The 17,875-nt window shown below is 36.3% G+C and overlaps 1 protein-coding gene across 1 annotated transcript in view; it reads right to left on the reverse strand.

The window, feature by feature from the left end:
• The window catches only part of MICU3 (mitochondrial calcium uptake 3), a 96,269-nt gene that overhangs the window by 53,228 nt on the left and 25,166 nt on the right, over positions 1 to 17,875 (reverse strand). The window contains exon 2 of the mRNA XM_024759872.1: positions 4,839 to 4,992. Coding sequence (XP_024615640.1) covers positions 4,839 to 4,992 — 154 coding nt within the window. The remainder of the gene's footprint in view (positions 1 to 4,838; positions 4,993 to 17,875) is intronic.

Raw genomic sequence — 17,875 nt, forward strand, 5'->3', positions numbered from 1 at the left:
TTTTTTTTTTTTAATAAAACTAAAGAGCCATTAAGATTGTTCTTCAAAGGATTTTCTGATTTTCTAAATTCCTTATTTCACATGAAGTTACTGCATATATAAATATAAGGTGAAGAGGGACTTCATTCTTTTGGATATATTTTATTTCTTAAGCTATAGGTTTATGTTTTCATTATATTTTTAATATTTTTATGTATGTCTGAAATTTTTTAACTTAAAATTAAATTAAAATTAAATAATACTTGAAGCTATATGAAAATAATTACTTATTTTAGTTCTAGATGAACAGTTTACCTCTTAGGTTCTATTTAAGTGGGTAAAACAAGAAATTTTCTTGATTTCAAACACAAAGTTACAATCAACAATCAGATATATATCTCAATTGACATTTATTTGAACTATAATTATTAAGCAAATGTTAAATTATAAAATTATATTAAAGATTTTTTAAAATAATGGTTATGAATTCAAGTGATAATGATTATGATGACAATGACAGCTAGCAATGTTTATTAAGTGCTTATTGCATGTCAGGTATTACACTAAACATAACTGATATCATTCAATCCTTAAAAACCTCATAAGGCTGCTATTTTTACTTTTATAAATGAAGAAACAAAAGATTAAATAACTTACTCAGGTTCTCAAAGCTCATAAATGAATGCCAAAGTCTAAACACAAGTCAAATTTCAATATGCTATTTTGATATGTATATGATTTAATATTCAGTCTATGAAGCATATTTTCTTTTTTGAGGTAAATATTTCTTTTTAAAACCCTACAGTTTTAAAAAAGTTTTTACAACTATCTTGATCTTTAGTTACCATTCTTAATTATGTCTTAAAAGTGCTGGTTAGAAATTAACTGATATTAATTTGTGGTTGTTAAATATCCTGTGTTTATACTGGAAACCAGTTTTTCCCCTGCAAGTGATAGTTTTGGAATATCTATCAAAAGAATCACAGCTAAAATTATTTCCAAAAAGCAAAAATCCAACAGTAGGCTTCCAGTGAATACATTATGAAGATAAAAATAAAGAAAATAATGAATTAAAAAATTTCAAACTATGAAATTTTAAACCAGTAAGCATTACTTAAAGGATAACTTCTCAAATATGTTTGACAACAATTACAGAATTTGATGCAAAAGTACCATTTGATATTGTAAGAGATATATTAATAGTTTTATCAAATTTATACCAAAAATAAATATAAAAATCCACACTGTACAAAAACAATTAAACAAAATGTATGGAACACATATATACCTACATATGTATAAGAGTCTTTTCTATGTACAAAGTCCCTACACTCAGGAAATGTACAATATTATAGGAGGACAAAAAATACAGAAACAACCAATTCCAAGGCAGAATATGTTTATCTGGCACATGGTAAGTACTCAATAAATATTTCTTGAAGGAAGTGGGAGGGAGGGGGTGAGGGAACGGGAACCAAAAAAGCACAGAGAGATACAATTCTTACCACAGACTTCAAATTCTCCAAAAAAAGAGCCCTACTTAAACTCTAGCCTTTTGTATCGCTACTGTCACCTTTATTCTCATACTATGCCACCTTCCTAGGCAATCTCATCCATACACATTGCATTAATTACCAATCATGTACAGATGAATCCCAAACACATACCTCTTCCCAGCTTTCCCCCCGATCTCCAATGGAAATAATCCAAAGCATCAAAAATTAATTCATTAAAAGCTAATGTGTGAAGTAACCAATTTGTCAAATTACCGAAGATTGAATTTTTTGAACTTTTATACATTTTTCTTTCACCTCAGTTACCTTTTTTGTTGAGAATGTTTAAGATCTGTTCTCTTAGCAAGTTTTAATTATACAATGCTGTACAATATTATCAACTACAGTAACCATGCTTCCATTAGTCCTGGAGGATTTATTTTAAGCTTGGTTTTGCCATAACTCTATCTCTGAAGAAGAGATGGCTATAATTGTTTTAACCTAACTTAAGGCATTCATTTGACAGTTTCAAGCAGATTATCAAACAACTAATTATTTGGTACGATGATTTTCAGTGAATTGAAATCAATGATCAAGAGCTAGATCCTACTGCCTCCTTGATATCTCCTCTTTTACAAATCTGAGGCATTTAACTACATCATGTCCAAAACTGAAGTTGTGATTTTTCCCTTTAACGCCAGTCCCTACTGCCATCCATCCAGTTAAACCAACCAGAAATCCTTAGTACTCACTACTCCATCATTACCATTGCCACCATTGTTAGAAGCTTCTGATGCTTGGACAATAGTCTCCTCTCTGATCTGCTCATGGCCACTCTGGACCTCTGTAATCTGTCTCCACCCTGAGATCTTTCAAAACACAATATAATCATGGCAGGCACCTGCTGAAAACAAGACAACAGGCCCAAAATGGAGTTGCCTATGCTAAGCCCCATGTCACCCAACTGAGACTTAATTACAGTGTCAGTTATCTCCCACGTGGAATCTTAAATCAGTCATCAGGAATCACCTGATCAGCAGCAGTTAGGTCATCTGTCTGACAGACCCCTACCATCTCCCGAAGGCAAGTGACCTCACAATAATCAACCTGCTTTTTCTGGCCTAATATAACTTACTTGTTCCTGCTTCCTTCTGCCTATAAAAGGCCTTTCATTTTGTACAGCTCCTCAGAGCCCCTTTATATTTGCTAGATTGGATGCTGCTCAATTCATTAATCGTTGAATAAAGCCAATAAAATCTTGAAAATTTACTTAGTTGAATTTGGTTTTTTGGTTTTTTTTTTTTTGCGGTACGCGGGCCTCTCACTGTTGTGGCCTCTCCGTTGCGGAGCACAGGCTCCGGACGCGCAGGCTCAGCGGCCATGGCTCACGGGCCCAGCCGCTCCGCGGCACGTGGGATCTTCCCGGACCGGGGCACGAACCCGTGGTCCCTGCTTCGGCAGGCAGACTCTCAACCACTGCGCCACCAGGGAAGCCCTGAATTTGGTTTTTTAATACACCAAATTCTCCTGCAGCTTAAACCACTACCACAGTTTTCCATTACTTTTAGGATAAAAACAAAAATGTTTAATATCAGCTTACAGAGTCTGAATGATTTGGCCCTACCCATATTCCACATACCATATTCCTCCTTGCTCTTTGCACTTATAGCCACCCAGATCTTTTTTCCACTCCTCAAATGTATCACACTCCTTCTTGTCATGGCACCTCAGCACACGCTGTTTCTTCTGCTGAAATTCTCCACTCCCGATTTCCCATTTACCTAGCTAGCTCTTATGATTTCATATTTCATGGTGATATTTATTTCCCCAAGGAAGATTTCTCTGAGCTACCTGACTAGGTCACTTCTCCAAACTACACTCTCATAGAATCAAGAAACTTTCTTTCATGGCACTGAGTTATAATTTGTTGTTTATATGTAAATTTTGTTGATCAGTGTTGGCTTCCTCCACCAGACTGCAAGCACCATGAGGGTGGAGAACATTTACCTTTCGTTCCCCTCACCACTGTATCTCCAGTGCCTAGTGCAGTGCCTGCCATTTGATAGTTGTCCTTGACTACATGTCATTTAATATTCTGTGAGATGAAATGGGAAGAGGTGCATAAAAGCACTTCTGCTGCCTTCCAAAGTACTATGGTTGTCTTGAGAAAAAATACTCTGATTATTTTTTGAGTTGTGAACTGAACTAGTTCCTTTTTTTCATGGAACCCAATTTTTACTTGAAAGAATAACTGACAGACAAATTATGGTTATTTAGACCTGGGTATTTGGCAGACATTTTTGTACAAATGAACAAAGTTGCTTCTTGCTTAAAGAAAACTGACAGTATTTGTTGTTAATGATAAAATCTGAGATTTCAAGTAAAAATCAGAATATTGGAAAACTTGTATACACACGAATTTGACAGCTTTCCAATAAGTAAAAACTTTTCTGATGCGATTATGACAATATTAGTGAATGTGATTTTTAAAAAATATTGTCTAATGAGATATGTCAACATTTGGAAGATCTGCATAATTTAATAAACCAACATTTTCCAGTTGATGTTACAAGATTATATAAGGGAAAAAGATCCATTCAAAGTGCAATGTAGGCCGATGTATTTTAACAAAACAGATAACAAAAAAGTTTCAAAGTCCACATTGCAGCTAAACTTTAAGAAACTACCATTAGCCAAGTATTGATACAGTACCAAAGAAGAATATCTACAATTATCTAAAAGGCTACTGAAATACTCTTCCCTTTCCCTACTTCTATATTTGTGAGGCAGATTTTGTTCAGATACTTCCTGAAAAACAATACATTGCAACAAATTGAACACAAAAGCAGATATGAGAATCCAGATGGCTTCTATTAAAGTCAGACATTAAAGTAACTTTGCAAGAATGTACATAATGCCCCCAAATTTGAGAACCACTGCTCTAACACATGGAAAGGTGAAAAACAATTAACTTATATTTACACTGCAGGAGCCATGACATATTCAGAAGAGATATGGGAAGAATTTTTGTCCAGGTCTAACTGGAGCCAGCCCTCTGAGTTATTCTGTTTAGACTGGATATAAGAACTGACTTGGCAGAGTAAGAACCTATTATAAAGAGTAAGGCAGTGTTTAGTTGGATGTACTGAGAAAGAGGAAACAACAGAAATTTCTGAAAACAGAAAAGATACCAGTAGGAGTTGATAAGAAATATTAGTCTGGTAACATTGTAGAGCATAGTATCTTTTGAAACACCACATTGCTTGCTTAGTTGTTCTAAAACTTATACTGCTCCACATTTTTACAAACTAGAGACAAGAGAAAAATCTTATAAAATTATTGAGATAACTGAAGAAATATACTTACATTTGGGCTCATCTGTTGTAACAGCCAAAATAAAATCATATGGAGTCATGAATAACTGCCCTTCACATTCTACAGAAGCAAACAAACGAAATCGCCTTTCCCGAGATGTTGCATAGAGATCTAGGTCTTCAATGTCTGTTCTGCCAACAGCAACCTAAAGTAAAGAAAGCAAGTAAGTCTGGACTGTGTGAAGTAACACCTCCTTTTAGATGATAAATGTTTTCAATTATGTTGACAGTGAATTAACAGAACAAATGAAAAAGTGTGAAAATATTGTCTTCTGGAGAACTTAATCATATTATAAATAATTACCCACATGAATAAAATGAACTAATGTTCAAAAGATCCCACAATGAATATCATTAAGGTTCTGAAGACTTTACACTGGCACTTTGAAGGACCTGCGATTTATTTCTTCAGTTTCAGTCTCAGAGAACATTAAATTTCTGACCTAGTAGTTTCTTCAGAAGGAACACCAACACTTGCTGAATGCCTACTATGTACTCTCTATATAGGCTTATTTATTTAATCTGAACTCTTTTCATTGTAGTCTATTAATTTTCTAAAAGAAGAAAGGGAAAGTGTGATAGGCTGTTCATGGCGACCACTAAGGAAACCACTTAGTGGTAGAGCTTAGATTCGAACTGAAGTTGCTAAGTCTACATCACTACAGTAGAGTTACCACCAATGTTCACTCTGAATTCTACCTAAGGTTAAGATGAGCAGAATCAAGAGTGTGTGTATATGGGGGGAAGGGGATCTCCTTTTGTCTTACTTAAAGATCTTTCCTTGTAGATAAATAATTTCTCACTATTATTTATTTTTTCTCTGAACTATAACAACTTTTTTAATAAAATGATTTTTTCCTGATTCCAAAAGCAATGCATAGTTACTATATATAATTTAGAAGATAGAATTTAAAATTTTATAGACACATCTGTTTTTGTTTTCTTTTTTGGCAAAAAATGGGGGTTATACTATGCTGTTCAGTAATCTGATCCTTTTTACTTATTAACACATTTTTGACCAGGGACGTATTATGGCTACAAAATCCTCCAGTCAATAATGTGTTAATATATCATGTGTCATTTTTCCATGTCACTAAATAGTCTAGTAGACCATTTTTAGTAACTATATAATATTTAATAGTAAATGTTTGTAGCTTAACACAATTAATGAATTCTAACTGGTTGACTATTTAGTTAATTCATAGTACCTTACTATTATAAAACAATGTTATAATGACCAGCCTTGAAAATATTTAAATATATCTACAAATAGTTCCTTGGGGTAAACTCCTAGGAGTAAACTTGATTGGTCAAACAAAATCATTTCATACATATTATCAAACTGCCTCCAGGGAGTTTATAGCAATTTACATGACTAGCAACAATATAAAAATTATATTTTCACACATTTCATAAAAAATTATATCAGAAAATAATTCTTATTTAGGATGACAGGCTTAATCTCTTTATTGTCTCTTCTATGTCTGCTAAGTCACTATGCAAATTATGTACAAATTGTCAAAATTATTTAAAAATCTAATATTTTGAGAAGTTGTATCAAACAAACCATAAGAAGTTTCAGTAAGGAAACTACATTTTGTATTTCTAAGTTACACCTTACTAAGTGAAAAGCCAGGCAAATGAGTAATCTTTTTCCACTGTTTTGAAGACTAAGACTTTTCAAAAAATTACAGGAGTCAAATAAAAAATTAAAAAGAAAAATTTTAATGCCATTTTTTAGTGGCATGTATAAATAGGGAGAATCTACAATCTCAGTCCTTAAGGAATATACAATTTATATGGAGGGACAAAATACTACTTGGAGAGACAAAAGGTACAAACATGGAAAAGAGAATAAGTCAAGTTAGAGTAAATAGAAGAAAAGCACAATAGATTGAGGTTAATATGAAGCTTCAGGAAGAAGAAAATATGAATTTTAATGTCAGGAAGAGATATGAGCATTCTAGGTTTACATGGCATATTTGAAGATAGTAATAGTCTTCCTGGAACAGAACATTTGCATTCATGTAAAAGGGTAGGTAAATTGATATCAATTTCTGAAGGCAAGACTAAAGCACCAGGATTTAATCTGACAGAAAGCAAATGGCTTTAGGAGATTCTTAAGTGGAACAACGACACAAAGAAAATGGTGCTTTAGAAAGATAAAGCAACCTGGTACCAGACATATGCTAGCTCAGCAGTATATTAATAGCAATATCAGGTAATCCATTTGTATTGGGAAGTTATTTTGGCTCTACCATGGGTAAGGAGACACTCAATCACTCAGTGTCAATAACAAGCGATAATCTCCCTGAATACTCCTCCCTGAATATTCCTCAGGGATCAATCTACCATCTTAAGTCTCCTTCTGCATATATATCCCAGCAGTTTCTTCTTCCTCTTTGGGCAGGGAAACCAATACTGTCTGTGACCACAGTTTACTCTCCTGCTTTCTTCTTGCTAAGCCACTTCCTTGGACCTAGGTGGCCCCAATCAACCATGACTCATCTCCATTGAATTTCCTGGAGGACCACTGAGTGGGGAGCACTCACTGTTTCTGCACCACAATCTGAAGTCATGCCTCAATCTAACATCCAGAACCACGATTTTTGCCTATTTCCTATGACCTAATATGGACTTGATCTGTGACTTCTGCCCTTACCTGGTGCTGCCATTACTGCTCACGAGGTGCCTGTGTTTTCTCATCAAACTTTCCTTCCTTAAGCCCAGTCCCAGCACGCCAAAGCTGTCTGACCACTGCAGCTGGGAATCTGATCCACCTGTGAGCTGATGCTGACAACTCCTCTTTCTCCTTAATGTCTACTAACAATCAATTAATGAAGCCCGTTGTTCTCCTTCTAATGTCTCACATCCACCCACTGTTACTACCTTTGTTTAAGCACTCACTATTTCCCTAAAATTTTACAGTAATAGACTATGGTTTTTGCCTCTAATCCATCCTATATTAAGAGAAAGAAAGAAAAAGAAAAAGGCAGAACTGTGGAACAATTTGTATTCTTTAAACACCCAAGGAACGGTATCAGAAGAAATCTGAGTTCAAGGTTGTCATTAAAACTCCACTGTACGTATGAGTTCTACCTCTTGTTGCCTTAGCAAAAGTACCCATCATTTTTGATAATGGCAGTAGGTGCCTACTGGTCTATTTATCACCTTAAAAGAAGGTGTGGGGAGGAGTTTGGGAATAGTTTGTGCCCCAGACAAAAAAATATATATCCTAAAAGGGAAGAATATGATTTACATATAAAAGTGATAACCAAAGCCTTGGTGCTTAAATGGGCTTCCTGCTACTGCAGTTGTGTTGCTTCCTCCATTGCTTCTGATCAATTTAGTGTAATAAATCACATAATGTAATAATACACCCAGGCACTGCTCAAATGAACCATGGACTTGTAGAAAGTAAAAAACAATTTTCTCATGAGATCACAGTAAACCGGCCTGATCCTAGAACAGTGTACTTATCATCAACTGGGAGGACTGAGCTCATCTGGCTGAAGGATGGGATGGGATAGAGAGCAGAACAGGAAATCAATACTTGGGGTTTTTTTTAAATTAATTAATTAATTAATTTTAATTTGTGTCTGCATTGGGTCTTCGTTGCTACGCTCAGGCTTTCTCTAGTTGAGGTGAGCACACAGACTTAGCTGCTCCGCAGCATGTGGGATCCTCCTGGACCAGGGATTGAACCTGTGTTCCCTGCATTGGTAGGTGGACTCCCAACCACTGTGCCACCAGGGAAGTCCCTGGGTTGGTTTTTACACTTTCTGTTCTCTTACACTGACTGATTTGCCTGTTCATACTCAAATGCCATACTGCTTTAATTGCTATAGCTTTTGATTATGTTTCTGACATTATGTAAAGCAAGACTCCATCTTACTGTCAATCTTTTCAAAATATTGGTGCTGATTGATATGCAATTTTTTCTTCTAAGTGAACTGTGAAATTAAGATGTGAAATTCTGTTTTAAAAACCCCACTGAGGGACTTCCCTGCAGTCCAGTGGTTAAGACTCCACAATTCCAATGCAGGGGGCATGGTCAGGGAACTAAGATCCCCCATGCCACACAGCATGGCCAAAAAAAAAAAAAAAATCCCACTGATATTTTGTTTGGGAGGACATTGAATTTTGGTGTAATTTAGGATGACTTGATTTTTCCCAACTGGGAACACGGATGTCTATTTATTCAGGTCTTCAACTACATCTTTCAGTAAAGTTTTACAGTTTTCTCATATAAGTTTTTTAAAAAATTTGGTAGATTTACTCATACATTTCATAGTTTCTCTGTAATTGTGAATGGAACCTTTTATTGCTATTATATTTTCAATTGGTTATTTCTGATGAATGGGAAAGCTACTGACTAGTAATTTGCTTTGTATCCAACTAACCTTACTAAATTCCTTCATTAATCTTAATAACTTTTTTCTTGGATTTTCTAGGTAGATAATCATAAGTTCTTTCAAAATAGTAACAGTTGTAACTTTTACTTCTTAATATTTAAACCTCATCTTCATTGTCTTAATTACTAAAGGTTTAAGTTTCTAAAAATGATGTTGAATAATATCAGGAATATTAAGCATTCTTGTCTTGTTCCATAGTTTGCAGAGAATGCTTTTAATGAATTGCCATTAAATGCAATGTTTACTATTGGTTTTGATAATTATCTTCCACCTTAAATCAGGAATGGGTGTTTACCTAGTCTCCTTTGGTCACTGAAAATAAATGAGTTTAGAATTAGAATGGTCTTCAGAGATCATTTGGTCCTCTTGTTTTTTTACCTTTCTACCAGAATAACAACATAAATATGGTCCCCTACCAAAAATTAAAATGTGTTGGGCAAGTAGAAGCATAAACAGAAATCCCCAAACAAAAACTCAAAAGGAATTGGACAAAACTCTATACTATTTACATTATCTTTTAACTATTTTTGGTTTCCAAGATGAATATTTAATATCAACTACTGAGCTAACGTGAATTCATTCATTCAGCAGACACTTTGTGTGTGCCTACTACATACAAAAGAATTAATTATAAAATAATTAGTCAATTGGAAGATAACTTTGTCTAAAACTATTTTAGGGACAAATATAAATAAATAAGCTTGGTTTAATTATGTCTACTTTCAAACCTTTCAGTTGTCTACATGCCTCTTTCTCTGCAGTTTATGAACAGACTATTTTCTTAATGAATGCTCTAATGGCACAGATGAAGAATAATTTTTCTTTTTTTTTTTTTTTACTGTGGTAGAGTTCTAACCAAGTTAAACTTTACAGTGTTTTGGAGGTTGACAAGGAGCAGCAGTCCATGAAGGTCAGCTGAGGACACCTGACCTGACCTACTAGAATCTCTGAGAAAACGGACAGCTTCAGGCCAGTAGACCACCAAAGGTCAGAAGGAATTCAGACCTTTAAAAGATTCAGCTTTGCTTTTGAACTTTCCAAAGTTTAAAAAATCTAAACCTTCTGAAGTTATTTTAACATCACTACTATGAACACTCAGAAGCAAGAATCAATAAATAAAGGTAGAAAATGATACTCAAACTGGTTTTCTAATCCTCTTGGCAATGACAACAATCTTGTATCATGTTAATGTTCTGAGCCTTTCAAAAAACAAATACAACCATTTCCCTCGAGCATACTGGCCTGAATCTGTGGGTATGATCCTTATATTACAAGGAGCAGGTTAATTACACCAGTATTCACTGGCCGATCTACTTTAATACCTTTTTTGCTCATCTAAATCCAGTATATCTTGGGAATTCCCTTAGGACTCCGCCCTTCCACCACAGGGGGCCCGGAGGCCTGGGTTCAATCCCTGGTCAGGGAACTAAGATCCCGCATGCTGTGCAGCAAGGCCAAAAAAATATATATATATATATATCTCAAGTATATCTTTTAAAAGTCAATTTCCAAAACCTAAAATTAATCTAAACATCTTTTATAATATGTACTGTTTCAGTAAATTATACTTTTTACATCATAAATTGCCAATACAGTTAAAAGTCATCAATAAGTATAATGTACCTAAGGCGAGAGGGAAAATTAACCAGAAAGCAAAAAACCTGAATTATATCCATTTAGTTGTTAAGACATTAATTGCTAAAATGTAAATCTTTATTATAAATCCAATATTATGTACCTAAAAAATAAGCCTTTCAAAAGTGGTAAAGTATAACTAGACCATTTGTGAACCACAGGGAAGAGACTGACATGTGTTATACAAGTCATGTTCATTTAAGAAAAATTCTTAATTTCTATAGGTTGACAGTCAAATTAAAAAACAAATATTTGGGGGCTTCCCTGGTGGCGCAGTGGTTGAGAATCTTCCTGCCAATGCAGGGGACACGGGTTCGAGCTCTGGTCTGGGAGGATCCCACATGCCGCGGAGCAACTAGGCCTGTGAGCCACAACTACTGAGCCTGCGCATCTGGAGCCTGTGCTCCGCAACAAGAAAGGCCGCGACAGTGAGAGGCCCGTGCACCGCGATGAAGAGTGGCCCCCGCTTGCCACAACTTGAGAAAGCCCTCGCACAGAAACGAACACCCAACACAGCAAAAATTAATTAATTAATAAACTCCTACCCCCAACATCTTAAAAAACACACACACACACAAATATTTGGGAAGCTGAGGAAGTGACAGCCTTTAAATCGTTAAGAAATAGTAAAGAGAAAACCTGTAGGCTTATAACGGCTAGAAGAAGAAATAGTCTCTAAGAAGCTGGAGGGCAGTAGAAGTACAGATGGAGCTGAAGACCAGCTAGTTTAGCTTCTAAGAAGTAATCTCTCCAAAGTAAATACAACACAGTTTCCACGTTCCATTTTTTTCCTGAAGATGCCTCTTTAAAATGGCCTACTTTATAAGGTGAAATCCTTTTTCTGCATGTACTCTTGCCTTCTTTCTTTGTTTTTTGTTTAGTTTTTGTTATTATCAGCAGACCCATTGAGAAACCTCTTAAATGCAGGAAGACTGAAACGTAATTTTTGTCAGGCAATAAGTAGAACATCAAACCACGGAGTTTATTAATTATCGATCTAAAAATTTTGCTCTAATTAAAACTTCTTAAAAGATTGAATTCAGGACTTCCCTGGTTGCGCAGTAGTTAAGAATCCACCTGCCAATGCAGGGGACACAGGTTCGAGCCCTGGTCTGGGAAGATCCCACATGCCGCGGGGCAACTAAGCCTGTGTGCCACAACTACTGAGCCTGTGCTCTAGAACCCGCAAGCCACAACTACTGAAGCCCACGTGCCACAACTACTGAAGCCCATGTGCCTAGAGCCCGTGCTCCACAAGAGAAGCCACCGCAATGAGAAGCCGTGCACTGCAATGAAGAGCAGCCCCCGCTCACGGCAACTAGAGAAAGCCCACGCACAGCAATGAAGACCCGACGCAGCCAAAAAAAAAAAAAGACATTGTTAAAAAAAAGAGAGATTGAATTCAATTAATATTATTTGTACCTTGAATTCAAGTTTTCCCTGTTTTTTGTAAGAACCAGAGTCTTTATTGTGAGAACTCTGATACTGAAATAGTGTCCTTGACTCCCTCTTCCTCTCACCATCTGAGGTTGAAGATACTTAAGGACTATTTGTAGTTGCTTCACATCAGTCTCTGGAACCAATCCTGTCTCAAGTTGGAGGTGTCCAAAGATTTTAAGGCCAGAGATTTGGGTGATGGTGTCTGTCTTGTTCTGGGACCAGGAACTGAGCTCCTGATTTGATTCTTATCATCAGAATCCATCCTTTATTTCCCAGTTCCAGTACCTGATTTCCTACCTGTGCCTGAGACCTTCTCCCGATCCTTTAGTAGCTCCCCTGGAACTACAGCGCGTGCTAAGCTCCCCACTCCAGTGCTTGGTATTAAGCTGCTATTTACCAGGTCTCCCTGATGCCTCATTCTAGACTCTCTCTGCTATAGAGATCCACTAGTTATCAATAAATTCAGTGGTTGCCTACTGCTAGAACTTCATGAAACCAACTAAGCTAATCCTAACCAAAGTCTAGTCATAGCCTGTTGATAGAAACAAGAATGAGTCAAACTTCACTCTATGCCTGGAATGAGCTCTGGGAACTGTACTGGTCTCTGAGGAATGGCCAGCTCCAGGAATATTTTAGATCAACTTCCGTTTCCTGTTCAGCTTTTCAGTTTCTCTGGAGGTGAGCCCTGATACCTTTGCAGCTACTGCCAAGGAGATGAACCTTTGCTCCATATCAAAAGGTCAATGGGATTCTTTTAGTCAGACTCTTAGGAAAGCGACCTGCAAGAAAACTTCTGCTGCCACACCCTCTCTACTATATAAGATGCTACTCCAAATCAATCCTACTTAATCACATCCTTTGTATTAACATATCTTAGACTTTGACAATATAACTTCCCTGAGAGTTAACCCTGTACCTTGGATAAATCCTAGCTATTTCCTTTATATATCCGACTGTTCTGTCACTTGTACTCTTTTCTCCCCATTCATACTGTGCTGCAGTTACCTGTCTACATATGATTAACATAGCGCCTGGCATATCTAAGGGGCTTGGTAAATGTTTATTGCGTGAATGAATGAATGCTTATGGATGAAAAGATAATTGGGAATGGGATAATAAATAGCCAAAGGGATACTGAGTGTGGGTCAGATGGCAGTGAAGGACAACCAGAAGAGAGGCTTCTGATTCCAAGCTGGGAATCTAGACTGAGATAATAAAAGAGAACCTAAAGCTTTAGTGAGAAAGGTACCACATTATAACTTAGGTGTATCCATCTTTTCAAAGTTGTTCAAACATACCATCTTCATAACTAATGTTGGTAATTGTTTAAGTTACCTATTGTAATAAGAAGCCTTATGGGATTTATTTTTAATTTTGACTGTTTTTTATTTTAATAGAGTAAAAATTCCAGTAACATGAATCTCTTCTTAAGTGCAGATTCAGGCAAAAGTATTAATAACTTCTGGCTTAAGTCTTGAAATTTGGAGCACTCAATTCTCAGGCACTCCTGCCAAGTGACTGCAACATATAAAAACTGGGTACTTCAAGTTTTCCTTTTTTTCATATTTAGATTTTAAAACAGTACTTAACTTTTTAAAGTAATTACTGATACTAGGTATATATTACTTCTGTTGCCTTCTTTCAGTTATACATTACCAATTTTCTCCTAAAATAAAGAATAATTTTTGCTTCTATGATATCTTTCCAAAAAGGACAGTAAAATTCACAAATTCTAGCTTCTGACTACAGGAATAACAACAACAACAAAAATGGACAGTATAGGGCTTCCCTGGTGGCGCAGTGGTTGAGGGTCCACCTGCCGATGCAGGGGACACGGGTTCGTGCCCCGGTCCGGGAGGATTCTGCGTACCGCGGAGCGGCTGGGCCCGTGAGCCATGGCCGCTGAGCCTGCGCGTCTGGGGCCTGTGCTCCGCAATGGGAGAGGCCACAACAGTGAGAGGCCCGCGTACCGAAAAAAAAAAAAAGGACAGTATAACTGATGAGAATTTTATCAGTATATGAATTAGGGAAGGCCAGAAAGAGAAGAATATAGGTTTTCACATTTAACTGAATACTGGGAGTTACAACATAGAAGAAGGTGCTTGGTTATCATTAGAGAAAAAACAAACATAAATATAATTTGAAAGAGATTCAAATTTGGTAGATTACACTTTTTGCTACGTGGAGGACTGACTGCAAGAGAGGGCAGCAGTGGAGGGGCAAGAAGCCAGCACAGGAAAGGTGTAGAAGATGTAGCATACGATTTATTTGGCAAAATCCTGAACCAAGTACAAGACCCAGACTGGGGACCTTAGCCAAGAATGTAAGTGATACACAGGGGTTCAAGCAGCAGGCAAATTCGCTTAAGTCCACTATTCAAAATTAGAATTTTAAATTTTAATTTCTAAGAACTTCATTTCTTTCATTAATAAAGAACAATTCATTGTGAAAATAAAGTATCATCAAACTTAAAATAATGAAGCTACAGCATGTGTGATCTTCACAAATATTATTTTTTTAATTTTTAAATTTTATTTACTTTTTTATACAGCAGGTTCTTCTAAGTTATCAGTTTTATACACATCAGTGTATACATGTCAATCCCAATCTCCCAATTCATCACACCACCACCACCCCCCACTCCCGCGGCTTTCCCCGCTGGTGTCCATACGTTTGTTCTCTACATCTGTGTCTCAATTTCTGCCCTGCAAACTGGTTCATCTGTACCATTTTTCTAGGTTCCACATATATGCGTCAATACACGATATTTGTTTTTCTTTTTCTGACTTACTTCACTATATATGACAGTCTCTAGATCCACCCACGTCTCAACAAATGACCCAATTTCGTTCCTTTTTATGGCTGAGTAATATGCCATTTTATACATGTAACACATCTTCTTTATCCATTCATCTGTCGATGGGCATTTAGGTTGCTTCCATGACCTGGCTATTGTAAATAGTGCTGCAATGAACATTGGAGTGCATGTGTCTTTTTGAATTATGGTTTTCTCTGGGTATATGCCCAGTAGTGGGATTGCTGGATCATATGGTAATTCTACTTTTAGTTTTTTAAGGAACCTCCAAACTGTTCTCCATAGTGGCTGTATCAATTTACATTCCCACCAACAGTGCAAGAGGGTTCCCTTTTCTCCACACCCTCTCCAGCATTTGTTGTTTGTAGATTTTCTGATGATGCCCATTCTAGCTGATGTGAGGTGATACCTCATTGTAGGTTTGATTTGCATTTCTCTAATAATTAGTGATGTTGAGCAGCTTTTCATGTGCTTCTTGGCCATCTGTATGTCTTCTTTGGAGAAATGTCTATTTAGGTCTTCTGCCCATATTTGGATTGGGTTGTTTGTTTTTTTCATATTGAGCTGCATGAGCTGTTTATATATTTTGGAGATTAATCCTTTGTCCGTTGATTCGTTTTCAAATATTTTCTCCCATTCTGAGGGCTGTCTATTCATCTTGTTTATGGTTTCCTTTCCTCTGCAAAAGCTTTTAAGTTTCATTAGGTCCGATTTGTTTATTTTTGTTTTTATTTCCATTACTCTAGGAGGTGGATCAAAAAAGATCTTGCTGTGATTTATGTCAAAGAGTGTTCTTCCTATGTTTTTCTCTAAGAGTTTTATAGTGCCCAGTCTTACATGTAGGTCTGTAATACATTTTGAGTTTATTTTTGTGTATGGTGTTAGGCAGTGTTCTACATTCATTCTTTTACATGTAGTTGTCCAGTTTTCCAGCACCACTTACTGAAGAGACTGTCCTTTCTCCATTGTATATCCTTGCCTCCTTTGTCATAGATTAGTTGACCATAGGTGCGTGGGTTTATCTCTGGGCTTTCTGTCTTGTTCCGTTGATCTATGTTTCTGTTCTTGTGCCAGTACCATATTGTCTTGATTATTGTACCTCTGTAGTATAGTCTGAAGTCAAGGAGTCTGTTTCCTCCAGCTCTGCTTTTTTTCCCTGAAGACTCCTTTGGCTATTCGAGGTCTTTTGTGTCTCCATACAAATTTTAAGATTTTTTTGTTCTATTTCTGTAATTTGCAATTTGATAGGGATTGCATTGAATCTGTAGATTGCTTTGGGTAGTACAGTCATTTTCACAATATTGATTCTTCGAATCCAAGAACATGGTATATCTCCCCATCTGTTGGTATCATCTTTAATTTCGTTCATCAGTTCTTATAGTTTTCTGCATACAGGTCTTTTGTCTCCCTAGGTAGGTTTAATCCTAGGTATTTTATTCTTTTTGTTGCAATGGTAAATGGGAGTGTTTGCTTAATTTCTCTTTCAGATTTTTCATCATTGGTGTATAGGAATGCAAGAGATTTCAGTGCATTAATTTTGTATCCTGCAACTTTACCAAATGCATTGATTAGCTCTAGTAGTTTTCTGGTGACATCTTTAGGATTCTCTATGTATAGTATCATGTCATATGCAAACAGTAACAGTTTTACTTCCTCTCTTCCAATCTGTATTCCTTTTATTTCTTTTTCATCTCTGATTGCCATTGCTAGGACTTCCAAAACTATGTTGAATAACAGTGGTGAGAGTGGACATCCTTGTCTTGTTCCTGATCTTAGAGGAAATGCTTTCAGTTTTTCACCATTGAGAATGATGTTTGCTGTGGGTTTGTCATATATGGCCTTTATTATGTTGAAGTAGGTTCCCTCTATGCCCACTTTCTGGAGAGTTTTTATCATAAATGGGTGTTAAATTTTGTCAAAAGCTTTTTCTGCATCTACTAAGATGATCATATGGTTTTTCTTCTTCAATTTGTTAATATGGTGTATCCCATTGATTGATTTGCGCATGTTGAAGAATCCTTGTATCCCTGGGATAAATCCCACTTGACCATGGTATGATCCTTTGAATGTGTTGTTGGATTCTGTTTCCTAGAATTCTGTTGAGGATTTTTGCATCTATATTCATCAGTGATATTGGTCTGTAATTTTCTTTTTTTGTAGTATCTTTGTCTGGTTTTGGTATCAGGGTGATGGTGGCCTCATAGAATGAGTTTGGGAGTGTCCCTTCCTCTGCAAATTTTTGGAAGAGTTTGAGAAGGATGGTGTTAGCTATTCTCTAAATGTTTGACAGAATTCACCTGTGAAGCCATCTGGTCCTGGATTTTGTTTGTTGGAAGATTTCTAATCACAGTTTCAATTTCAGTGCTTGTGATTGATCTCTTCATATAAGCTTGTGTTTACTACATTATTTTCCCTGTAATTCATTTCAAATCTCATAGCGTTGTGGTCAGAAAATATGCTTGATATGATTTCAATTTTCTTAAATTTACTGAGGCTTGATTTGTGACTCAAGATGTGATCTATCCTGGAGAATGTTCCATGCTCACTTGAGAATAAAGTGTAATCTGCTATTTTTGGGTGGAATGTCCTATATATATCAATTAAATCTATCTGGTCTATTGTGTTACTTAAAGCTTCTGTTTCCTTATTTATTTTCATTTTTGATGATCTGTCCATTGGTGTAAGTGAGGTGTTAAAGTCCCCCACTATTACTGTGTTACTGTC

This window comes from Neophocaena asiaeorientalis, unplaced genomic scaffold (assembly GCF_003031525.2).
Source record: "Neophocaena asiaeorientalis asiaeorientalis breed wild unplaced genomic scaffold, Neophocaena_asiaeorientalis_V1.1 scaffold521, whole genome shotgun sequence".
NCBI lineage: Eukaryota > Metazoa > Chordata > Mammalia > Artiodactyla > Phocoenidae > Neophocaena > Neophocaena asiaeorientalis.